Consider the following 12,059-nt stretch of genomic DNA (forward strand, 5'->3'; position numbering starts at 1 on the left):
ACAAACCTTTATTCTCTCTGGTCGTGGCACACACGGGCCCCTGCACTCAGACGGTGACCCTCTTCTTGGGCCTCAGGTCGTTCCCCCTCTCGGGCCCGCCGTCCAAGAGCGAGTCCCGCTCCCGCGTCCGGGCCTCCCTGGCCGTGTAGCTGCCGAGCACCAGCTGCCGGAGGCTGCCGTGGTCCAGGGGCTGCTCCGCTGCGGAACACGGGCTCGGTGACGACTCGGGGCGTCAACCCAGCACAGGCGGGCTTCCTCCCAGAGCCCTGCCTCACTGCCCCGGCCAGGGATGCCCGAGCCTGGTCTGAAGTCCCTCCACAGTGCCGAGGGTGGGACTGTGGACATTCTCGAGGTGCAGGGACGGGGGCATAGACAGAGACATACTGCTCATGCATGCCCAGACAATAACTGTTTTTTCTCCCAGACAAGGATGTAAAGGTGAGTTTGGTTTAATATCAAGGAGACAGGGCCACCATGTGCAGTTGTTCAGGACCCAGACTGCACAAAGACACCTGGTGGACACAGGTGAATGGGTGGGCTGAAATCCAGCCCCTACTCAATTGCCAAGCCATGTCCACCCAGAGAGAGGGGCACTCTTCCTAATTAATCTGCTCAGAGGGGTGCCTCTTCTGAGTCACACAAACGAGCTGTAGAGGCTGGTGGACTAAGAGAAGCCAATGTTTACCAACATTCCCCAGAAGAGAAGTGAAGACGTCATCCGGAGGCTCCTGTCCCTGTGAGGACGGTGTTCCCAGCCGCTGTGCCCCGCCACCTCCTCGTTCAGGAAGTCACAGGGCCGAGGGAAGCGGTGCTACGGTGGCTGACACCAGACCCCGAGCTCACTCCGGTTGAGCTGCAGTCGCCTCAACTGAATCCAACAGGAGGCATGTGTGTTTGCGTGTGAGTGTGTGTCTGCACCCGCAGGCGGGGCAGTCCCCTCCCTTCATCTGTGGCACACCTGCACGCTGCTCAGAGAGGTGGCACAGCTTGTTAAAAAATCTATTTTTGTTCTCTGATTACTAAAGTCACGCAAGGTCAGTGTAAAAGAAAACTTTAAATACAGAATTCTTGAACTTAGAAATGCAAAGTTCTCGGGGCCGGCCCAGTGGCGTAGTGGTTAAATTCACACGCTCGGCCTCACTGCCCGGGGTTCACCAGTTCAGATCCTGGGCGTGGACCTACTCACCGCTCATCAAGCCATGCTGAGGCGGCGTCCCACATAGAAGAGCTAGAAGGACCCACAACTAGGGTATACAACTATGTACTGGGGCTTTGGGGAGAAAAAAGAAAAAGAGGAATATTGGCAACAGATGTTAGCTCAGGGCCAGACTTCCTCAAAAAAAATCAATTTTAAAAAAAGAAACTAAAAAATAAAAATTATTAAAAAAAAAAAAGAAATGCAAAATTCTCTGCAAACCACCGCCCAGAAATACTAGCTGTAAGTCAGCCTATACATCCTGTTTTTATGCATAATTGAGATACCTCCCCTTCCCTCCCTCTCAACTCCTTTCCCTCCCCTCCTCCTCCCCTCTCTCTCTCTCTCAATATACATATGTGTCAGTTTTGTCTTGGACCCTTGAATAAGTTTTTCTTGAAGCATCTATTTCCACAGGTGAGATTACAGGTTTAACAGGTGTACCCATTCCTCAGGTTCCCATGTGTGTTGCCAGACTGCCTTCCAAAACCCAGGCGGGGCCAATTTTGTCCCCATCCTCAGAGAGAAGGGCTGGGTCCCCGGGGAGGGGAGAGTCACGAGCTTCTGCCTCAAAGGGAAGGAAGACCAACGGGCCAGCGCTCGGAAGGGCCACTGTTAAGCCTCTGGCTTCCGGCATGAACTGAGTCTCAGCTGCCTCAACCATGGGACTGGGGGACATGGACGGGGCAGGGCCACAGGAGGTCACAGTTGGAGTAAGACTCAAGGGCACAGGAGGAGGGTGAGAGATGGGATCAAGGAGTCCTGTGTGCCCACAACTTGCCAATTTGGAAAGTTTGGACATTTTAAGGTTCATTTTAAAGGGTCAGGAAGTAGTTGTGATTTTTAAAAGTATCCAGGATAATTAAAGTTCAGGATCTGTGGCTGGGCCATTGAGCCGCAGGGTGGAGCATCCTAAAAAACCAAGTCAAGTGGCCACAGCCAAGACGATACCCAGGGGAACTGATGGTACCCAGGAAACTGATGGTATCCACTAGAACTGTTCGTACCCACTGGAACTGATGGTACCCCGGGGAACTGATGGAACCCACTAGAACTGATGGTACCCAGCGGAACTGATGGTACCCAGGGGAACTGATGGAACCTACTAGAACTAATGGTACCCAGTGGAACTGATGGTACCCACGAGAACTGATGGTACCCAGGGGAACCAATGGAACCCACTAGAAACTGATGGTACCCAGCGGAACTGATGGTACCTAAGGGAACTGATGGTACCCAGGAGAACTGATGGAACCCACTAGAACTAATGGTACCCAGAGGAACTGATGGCACCCTCTGGAATTGATGGTACACAGTGGAACTGATGGTACCCAGAGGAACTGATAGTACCCAGGGGAACTGACGGAACCCACTGGAACTGATGGTACCCACTGGAACTGATGGAACCCACTGGAATTGATGGAACCCACTGGAATTGATGGTATCCAGGGGAACTGATGGAACCCACTGGAATTGATGGAACCCACTGGAATTGATGGAACTCACTGGAATTGATGGTACCCACTGGAACTGATGGAACCCACTGGAACTGATGGTACTCACAGGAATTGATGGTACCCAGGGGAACTGATGGAACCCACTGGAACTGATGGTACCCACTGGAACTGATGGAACCCACTGGAATTGATGGAACCCACTGGAATTGATGGTATCCAGGGGAACTGATGGAACCCACTGGAATTGGTGGAACCCACTGGAATTGATGGAACCCACTGGAATTGATGGTACCCACTGGAATTGATGGAACCCACTGGAAATGATGGTACCCACTGGAACTGATGGAACCCACTGGAATTGATGGAACCCACTGGAATTGATGGTACCCACTGGAACTGATGGAACCCACTGGAACTGATGGTACTCACTGGAATTGATGGTATCCAGGAGAACTGATGGAACCCACTGGAATTGATGGAACCCACTGGAATTGATGGAACCCACTGGAATTGATGGTACCCAGAGAAACTGATGGTACCCACTGGAACTGATGGAACCCACTGGAACTGCTGGAACCCACTGGAATTGATGGTACCCAGAGGAACTGATGGTACCCACTGGAACTGATGGAACCCACTGGAATTGATGGAACCCACTGGAACTGATGCTACCCAATGGAACTGACCATACCCAGGGGAACTGATAGCCCACAAACCCACAGAGAGAGCAGCACTGCCGACCTCCCGGCACGGGCTCCCTAGGACCCTGACCCAGTGACCCACGAAGACCGGGGGGAAGGACTCACCTTCATCCAACCTGTCGCTGAAGGGGTCAGCTCCGAGCACCGGGGGAACGACCTTGACGGGCTCTGCAGGCTTGAGGAGGGCAGAGCCGCCCCAGAAAGGGTTGATGAAGGGGGGCGGGACCTCGGTCTCCGACCCCTCCATCTCCAGGATCCGCTTGTAGGACTCCAACAGCAGCAGGTCATTGGCCCTCTTCTCAATGACGGCTGGAGAGAAACAGCAGAACCCAGATGGCTGCCAAGACAGGGGCTCCTGGGATGTGGGGGGCGCCCCTGCTACAGGGGAAGGCAGGAACGGGGGTGGATCACGAGATCCTATAAGGTCAAGGGTTTCCCTTGGGTTACATCATATGCATTCTCAAGGGGGCAGCATCACCCCCTAGAGGGCAAAATTTGGTTCTTGAGAAGCCAAAAATATCTGAGTCAAAGTCTAAAGCACAGGTGTACATACAGGACATCAATAGCCATGCAGTAAATGACAGTATTAAAATTTCATTAGGAAAGAAACGTCTACAAAGGCTCCTTAGGGCATGATAATGAAAAGAAGGTTGAGAAACACCAGTTACACTAAAACTTGGGAGCCACGGGCAGCCCCGCCTTAAACTACTGACTTTTCCCCAGCGCTCTCTGTCTCAGGCTGCGAGGCCTTCGCCCATGCTGTTCCTTCCACCTGAAATGCCTCTCCGCCATCCTTCCCAGAATAGCCCCTACTGGTGTTTGAAGACTCGAGGCAGGCCCCGCCACCCGCAGGAATGTTTCCCTGACCCTCCTCGTTTGGGGGAGCTGCCCTTCCCACTGTGTTTCCTAGCCCCGAGCAGTCACCAGAGTCGATCATTCTCTCGTTGACTCATTGATTCATTCCACAGACCTCTGGACGCCCAGCACGCCAGGCACCGCGCTAGAGGCCACGGACGCAGAGAGGAAAAACAAGCCCAAAGAGGCGGGCCCTGCCCGAGGGAAGCGCGCACACTTCAGCGCGCGGGGGACGGAGAGACACGCAAGCTCAACAGACACACGCGTGTATCCCGCACCGCCCAGGTGCTCCTCATCGCAATTCAGCAACCACCAGACTTGGAAAATCTTTGAATGAACCTCACACTATCTGTCCTGTTGCTACTCTCTCTGAAAATCAGGGACCAGATGGATTTGCATCTGGAACTTGCTATCGGATCTCAAGACTCTCATACATTCAGAGAGTGACAACTACCTGGGTGACTGTTAAGTGATAGGACCATCACCAGAGGGGATAATAGCTGGGGGGGTGGTGAACGATAGGACCGTCAGGAGAGGGGATAATGGGGGGGGGTGGCGCCAGCTTCAGAAGGGGCAGTGGCGGTGTTTTTGTAGATGCCCTTTATCAGGTTAAGAAAGTTCCCTTCTAGTTCTGGTTTGTTGAGAGTTTTTATCATGAACGGATGTTGAATTTTATCACATGCTGCTTCTGCATCTATTGAGATGATCATCTAGTTTTTCTCTAAGAACTGTTAATTTATTTAATTCTCCCAACAACCTTATGAGGTAAATACTGGATTTACCCCTCATTTTTTTTTTAGATGAAAAAAACTGAAGCACAGAGAGGTTCAGAAAGTTGTCCAGAGTCACACAGCTAGTTAGAGTAGAACCAGGATTTGAACCCACGCAGGCTGGCGTTAGCGCCCACGTGCTTCTCCACCGGGCTCGCTACCTCCAGAAGAACAAGCCCTCGTGCCTGGTCACAGAAAGCTCTGGAAATGGTTCCTAAGAGTCCAGTGGGCCCCAGCTTGACTCACCAAAGTACTGCGGGAGGTTGGCATCGGTGATTTTCCCCGTCTCCCCTAAGTGCACCAGGATCTTGGTGGCGTCACAATTGATCTTCTTAAACAGATTCTCCACCGAGCTCTTGAGATGCCCCAAGGTCTTGTCGATCTCCCTGCAGCTGTCCTCGTACATGTCCGCCTCCTCCGTGGTCCTCCTCAGTTTCTCCTGGGGGCGGACCCGATCCCACCCGGCTCAGCCAGGCTGCCCCCTGAGCTCTGCCCGCCCACGAGCACTCTCGGTGGGGAGGAGGGCTTGGGACCCTCTGGAGCCAGGCTTCCCCAACTGCAGTCAATTTAATGGGCCTCAACGGGCATTTTTTAAAAATGAAACAAAACAGACCAGAAAAGAAAGGAACAGAAAATGCTAGTAGGCATTGCGAGTAGTAAGGGTAAATATCGTTTAACGATATTATATTATATTAATATACGTTTATTATATTAATATACGTTTCACTTACGTATATGTGAGTGTGTCTGCGTGTGTACTGGATTACAGTATTTTTTCAAAGCTGGTGACTCATTTTTTAAAAACTGTGGCCCATAGAAAGAAATACAATTTACCTTGCAGCCCAATAATATATAGATACATACGTGTGTGTGTGTGTGTGTTTATATACATTATCTAATCAAATGAAATTAAAGTTGCACAGGTCAAAATTCTTCGTGTGTTCAAGTATTTTCTGTTCTGTTCTGTTCTATTCTGTCTTGTTTTTAAATGCTGGTTACAATCCAACAAACCGATTTCACCACCCACAATTTAAAACAGAGGCTCTCGAAGTGGGGTCCCGGGACGGGCAGCGTCAGCTTCCCCAGGGAACTTAGAGAAGGAATGTGACCTTGGCCTGAGTTGTCCTGTCTTGAGGTGTCCAAGTACCCGACCTTGGGCACAGCTCTTTACCGGGGCAATTATTTAGTAACACGGTGAGGGAGACTTGTGGTTTTACTGACTTACAGGACAAACAACATCATGACAGCCACGTGCAGAGCTCTCTGCCCTGCAGTGTGCCAAGCGTGCACATACGTGATTTATTCGACCTTCACAGCCCTAGGAAGTGAGAGTGACGATTATCCCATTTTACAGGTGAGAAAACGGAAGCTCAGAGAGGTTAAGCCACTTTCTTGAAGTCACACAGCTAGGAAGGAGCTTTCCTGAGAGGCATACCCGAGTGTTTGTTCCCCAGGCCTGTTTGCTCAGCTCCTGTGTTGCTCCCTCCTGTGAAGGGACAGGTCCCCCCACTTCTCCCAGAGGGGCAGGAGACAATGACACAGAGGGCGTGTGGAAAGGTTCCAGGAATAGAGCAGACAGAAGTGATCTTCAGCAGAGGCTGAGAAAAACGGGCTCTGTGAGCCCACTGCTGTGAAGACAAATTCTCCGTTTAGAGTATTTGCATCTGGAAAGAGGCCTCCGGAAGTCATGCTCAACCCAGAGGAGCACAGAGCTGAGAGAGGACCTCAGGCAGAGGTGGGGCGATGCGGAGCGGCCCCCGTCTCAACCCTACGGGAGCATCTGGACGCCCTGAGCCGAGGACGGGGGGCCCAGGCGTGTGCCCAGCCTGGGGAGGGTCTCCTCGGGGCGGCCCTGCCTGGAAGTCTCCTTCCCCACACCCTGCCCTGGGAGAGGCTCGAGGGGCTGCAGGCGCTCTGCTGCCCCCAGCGGCCCCGCAGAGAAGGCACCGGTGTCGCCGTCCAGCAGGAGCACGCCAGGAACAGAAATAAGGCGCCGAGAAGGGAAGGGAGACCGCCCAGGAGCAGGTCCTGAGCCAGGAACTATCGGACAGAACAGGGCTTTGCCATAAAACTCTCTGGGCTCATTTCTTTGTCAGGCGTTTGCTATCCATTCTCCCCTTACACCTTAATAACAAGACCCCGATTATATTTGGGGTGGCAATGTGCCCAGCTAAAAGTTATATTTCCAGCCCTACTTTACAATAGGGATGGCCAGTGAGATGTCAACACAGAAGCCATTGGCTGAGACTTCAGGGAAAGAGTTGTTAAGCTGGCTAACTCAGTTAGCAAGGCCTTTTTTGCCTCTCTCACTTTCTTCCTGCCTGAAATGTACATGTGAAGGCTGGATCGTGGGCAGCCATAAAGCAACCATGAGGCATCCTTGGGGAATGTAAGCCACACACTAAAGGTGGCAAAACAGAAAGGAGGAGCCTGGGTCACTGATGACATCATGACCAGCCCTGAAAAGTTCCTATCTCCGGACTTATTTCTTAACAAAATAAATGAACTTCTATCTTGCTTAGGCCATTGTTATTTGGGGTTCCTGTTATTAGCAGCTGAATACAATGCAAAGCTCACACAGTATCCCAGCTCCATGATGCTGGGCAAGTGACTTTACCTCTCGGAACCTCAGTTTCCTCATCTGTAAAACGGAGAGATCAGAGCACCTCCTTCACAGGGCTGTGTGAGGATTAAACGAGATAGCGCTGCCAGAGCACATGGCCCAGCGCCTGGTCCACAGTAGTTACTCAGGAAATGTTTGCAATAAGTATTATTGATGGAGAACAGGCCACAGCCAGGACAAGCGGGAGAAGAGAAGAGGCTGAGGGAGAGACGTGTCTGGAGTTTGCAGTCGGGGATGAAATCACAGCACGAGGGCCTGGGCTGGGCTCCCTGAAGTGGGGAGTCTTGAAAGTGGACAGAGAGACCCTGGGGACAAGATTCCGCAGCAATGTCTGGGGCAGAGGAAGGACACGCCAAGAAGTGACCCAGGCCACTAGAGTCATAGGGTGGACGTCCTTCTCCTCCTGGGAACCAACCGACAGGCCCCTGGCAGACAGACAGACAGACAGATAGCGGAGACGCCCGCCTCGCTCCCCCCGCCCGGGCTCACCTCCAGCTGTCTCAGGACCGAGCGGCCGTCATCGTGGGAGGACTTCTGCTGGGCTCGCAGGTGGATGATCTCATCCTGCGCGGAGAGAGCCAGACCATAAGGAGAAGTGGGGGCCCCTCCCACCACCCCGACAAATCAGCCTGGGCCTCCAGGAGTCGACGAGGATTTGAATTATCCGTTTCAAGGAGCCCCAGGACCCCCAGACCCCTCCTATGCCCACGGAGGTCCTTTCTGATGTTTCTTAATTAAAAGGAGGATGAGGGCATGGAGGGTGGGTTTCTGGAGAATTTTCTAGAACAGCGTAGTCAGTAGAATTTTCTGCGATGGTGGCGACGTTCTGTATGCACCGTCCAGTAAGGCAGCCACTAGCCACACACGGGTATTGAGCACTTGAAATGTGGCTAGTGCCACAGAGGAACTGATTTTTAAATTTAATTTAATTTAAATTGGTTTAAACTTGAATTGCCACGCGTGGCTGGAGGCCCCCGAGCAGGGGTTCTCAGGCCCAGCGAGAATCAGAATCTCCCGGAGGTTTGTGGAAACACAGACGGCTGCGCCCCGCTGCCAGAGGCTCTGAGCCAGGAGGTCTGGGTGGGGCCCGAGAACGTGCCTTTCTCACAAGTTCCTGGGAGACGCTGCCGCTGCCGGTCCAGGGGCCAGATCTGACGACAACCCCTGGGCTGGAAGAGCGGGTCCGAATATAAAGGCACGTGCCTTCTGACCGAGCAAGTCCATCCCCAGGAAGCTGCCCCGCGCAAACAGCAGGACACGTGGGCAAAGACGGCTGCTTGCGGCTGGCCGTTGTGCCACTAATTACAACGTCCCCCAGTTAGGGACATCCAAAATGTCCACTGATAGGGGGTCAGTTACACCAATAACGGTACATTCATATCACGGGGGAAAGGGTCTCAGATAAAAATATGGTAAATTGCAGATTCCTGGCCCATTCTCAGAGGATCTAGGTTTGTAGGGATGGGATGGGTCCTGGGGATCTGCATTTTTAAGAAGCATCTTGTGATTGGACCACAGAGGATCCAGGGTCCCCAGGAGCCATTAAAAAGAACATAGAAGGGGCCAGCGTGGTGGTGTAGTGGTTAAGTTCGCACGTTCTGCTTCAGCGGAACGGGGTTCACAGGTTCGGATCCTAGGAGCAGACCTACTCACTGCTCATCAAGCCATGCTGAGGCAGCGTCCCACATAGAAGAGCTACAACTCTACAACTATGATACACAACTATGTACTGGGGCTTTGGGGAGAAAAAAGAAAAAGAGGAAGATTGGCAACAGATGTTAGCACAGAACCAATCTTCCTCAGCGAAAAAAAAAAAAGAACATAGAAGATGTTGGGAGGCATCAAGGAAGAATTGTTGGGAAAAACGTTCAGAAACCAGCAGGAACTCTAGTACGACCCTGGTATTATAAACGGGCATCTAGGTGTGTGTGGGGGGGGGTCTGCAGGGGTGTGTGTGTGTGTGTGCGTGTGTGCCAGAGTGACACACTCTGTCTTCATGAAGCAATGTCACCAGAATCTGGCATTATCTCCCAGTGGTGATTTGGTGACTTGCACTTTTTCTTTATATTTTTCTGAATTACATTTTCCCTTAGGCATAAATATGATCTCTCCAATCTGAAACATAATTATTTTATTTTGGAAAAAAAAATTAAAAGAAGAGAGCCTTCCAATCTTTAAAGAAAAAAAAACCCAAGAAGGAACTCTGCCAAAAAGATCAACCAGTGCTATGTCCAGGTGATGGGATTCTGCTTGATTTTGGGGTTTATATTTATACTTTTTAATATTTGCCAAATTGTGTAGATACCTGAGTCGAATGGTGTTCCTCTTCTGCTCAGAACTCTCCCACGGATTCTGTTTCTCAGAACCACCACCAAAAACTCTTCAAGGAATTTGCTTTCCCCAACTCCCAAGCCATCCCTGCCTCTCAGACATGGCCTCCTCCCCCTCCCATCTCTCTCTCCACGCCAGGCGCCCTCGCGCCTGAGGCACTTCCTGCCTCAGGACCTTTGCACTTGCTATTCGTTCTGCCTGGAACATTCGTTCCCCCAGAGATCTGCACAGCTTATTCCCTCACCCACAAGTCTGCTCAGATCTTAACTTCTCAATTGCCCAGGCCATCACCTGCTGCAGAATCCTCAGGACCTGCTCCACTTCATCTTTTATCCACACCACATCTCGCTTTCTAACACACTATATAATTTACATATTTATTAGGCTGTTGTTCATTGTCTGTTTCTCTCCGTCAGAACAGAAACTCCATGAGGTCAGGGCTTTGTGTCAATTTGTTCACTGCCATAGTACTAGCGTCCAGAACAGTGCCTGGCACACAGTAGGGCTCAATAAATACTTGCGGGATGAACAAGTATTTAAAAGAACATTTTTTTCAATATATGACTTCATATACTATATAATAATCACTATGTTAAGTTTTAAAACCATCACCAAAAAAAAAAAGAATTCAGAAGGAAACATCAAAATATCAACAACTATTGTCTCTAGGCAATGGGATAATGGGCAATTTAAAAAATCATACCCTTAGGTAGTTTCCAAATTTCCTACAATGAGCATATCTTTCTCTTATAAGATTTTTAAATTATTAAGCCTTCCCATTGGAAACAAGTGTTTTCAGGACTTATTCAATAGGCGTTTGAGGCTCTATTTAAGTCCCAAAATGCACAGTTCTTAACTTAAAAAAAGACCTCAGAAGCTACTGTTCTGGTCCAAACATCATTCCACAGACGGGGACACTAAGCCCAGGGAGGGCAGGGACTCGCCCATCCTTCATCAGACACGCTCGTCCTACGCCCGAGACAGCTGTGCAGCCAGGAGAGAGGGACCCTCACGGAGGGGGGAAGATCAAGGTCACTTCTGCTCAGGAAACTTTTCCTGGTCGGCTCAGTCTGCGACTGGCGTCCTCACATCCTTCTGCTATGGCTTTTCTCCGTCATCCCGCTGACGGCATGTAAGGTGCTCCCTCCTGGAAAATGAGGGTTCAGAGTCCTGCCCACTCCCAGGTCCAGGGGGACCACCCCACCCTCCTTCCTTCAAATCTCTGCCTCCAAGACCCTCCCTGCAATGCCGCAGATGGCCACCAGAGGGCAGTGGCGAAGCTCCTGAACTGGGGGTCGCAACCTCAAAGGCCCTCGGGGCTCGCGGGCCTGGATGCCTCGGACGCACGCGCAACTCAGACTCGGCTGTCTCGGCGAACGTGGGCGAGTGGCCTGGCCCGGTTTTGGGGGCAGGGTGCTCAGCATCCGGCGGGAATGTGGGCTGGAGTTGTCAGATCTCATTTTCCAAAATAAACCAGAAATCCAGATTTTCATGTGGAATATCCTGATTTTTTAAATGTGGTAAAAATTGAGGGGTGGAAGAGACCAAGCAAAAGAAGAATGAAGGCAGGATTCAACCAGTTTACGACCTTTGACCCCAGCCTTCTAGGTGGGGGTGACATCAGATGTTAGAATTCTAATTGCTTTTAACTTTTTTCTTTTTTTTTTTTTTTACCTGAACCCTATTTTGAGCAGAGGTGCCACAAGAAGCAAAAAGGTAAGGTCCTGGGCACCCCCTCCCACGACCCTCCCCACCCCTTCATCCGGGACTGCTCCATGTTATCTGTTTTCTATACCGGTGTTTCCTCCTGACTGGGTTTCAACAGAAATGTTCCGTAGCTTTTTTATAAAAGTTTGGAACATACTGCTCTAGTCCAAGTACGACACGGTACAGATGGGGAGACTGAGGCCCAGAAAGGGCAGGAGTCTGGCCGTCTTTCTTTTTTTTTTTTTTTTTTTAAGGATTATTTTGAGCTGATTATTTTTCTTTTTAATAATTTTACTTTTTTTATTTATTTATTTTTCCCCCCAAAGCCCCAGTAGATAGTTGCATGTCATAGTTGCACATCCCTCCAGCTGCTGTATGTGGGACACGGCCTCAGCGTGGCCGGAGAAGCGGTGCCTCAGT

General features: G+C 50.9%; 1 protein-coding gene across 1 annotated transcript in view; it reads right to left on the minus strand.

Moving 5' to 3' along the window:
• The window catches only part of CCDC63 (coiled-coil domain containing 63), a 31,794-nt gene continuing 19,735 nt past the window's right edge, over positions 1 to 12,059 (minus strand). Inside the window, exons 8-11 of the mRNA XM_014787117.2 lie at positions 8,091 to 8,165; positions 5,225 to 5,417; positions 3,459 to 3,662; positions 1 to 198 (exon numbers count right to left, since the gene is read on the minus strand). Coding sequence (XP_014642603.2) covers positions 47 to 198; positions 3,459 to 3,662; positions 5,225 to 5,417; positions 8,091 to 8,165 — 624 coding nt within the window. The 3' untranslated portion in view covers positions 1 to 46. The remainder of the gene's footprint in view (positions 199 to 3,458; positions 3,663 to 5,224; positions 5,418 to 8,090; positions 8,166 to 12,059) is intronic.

Source organism: Ceratotherium simum, chromosome 35 (genome assembly GCF_057802395.1).
Source record: "Ceratotherium simum simum isolate JZ-2026a chromosome 35, ASM5780239v1, whole genome shotgun sequence".
In the NCBI taxonomy this organism is placed as follows: Eukaryota; Metazoa; Chordata; class Mammalia; order Perissodactyla; family Rhinocerotidae; genus Ceratotherium; species Ceratotherium simum.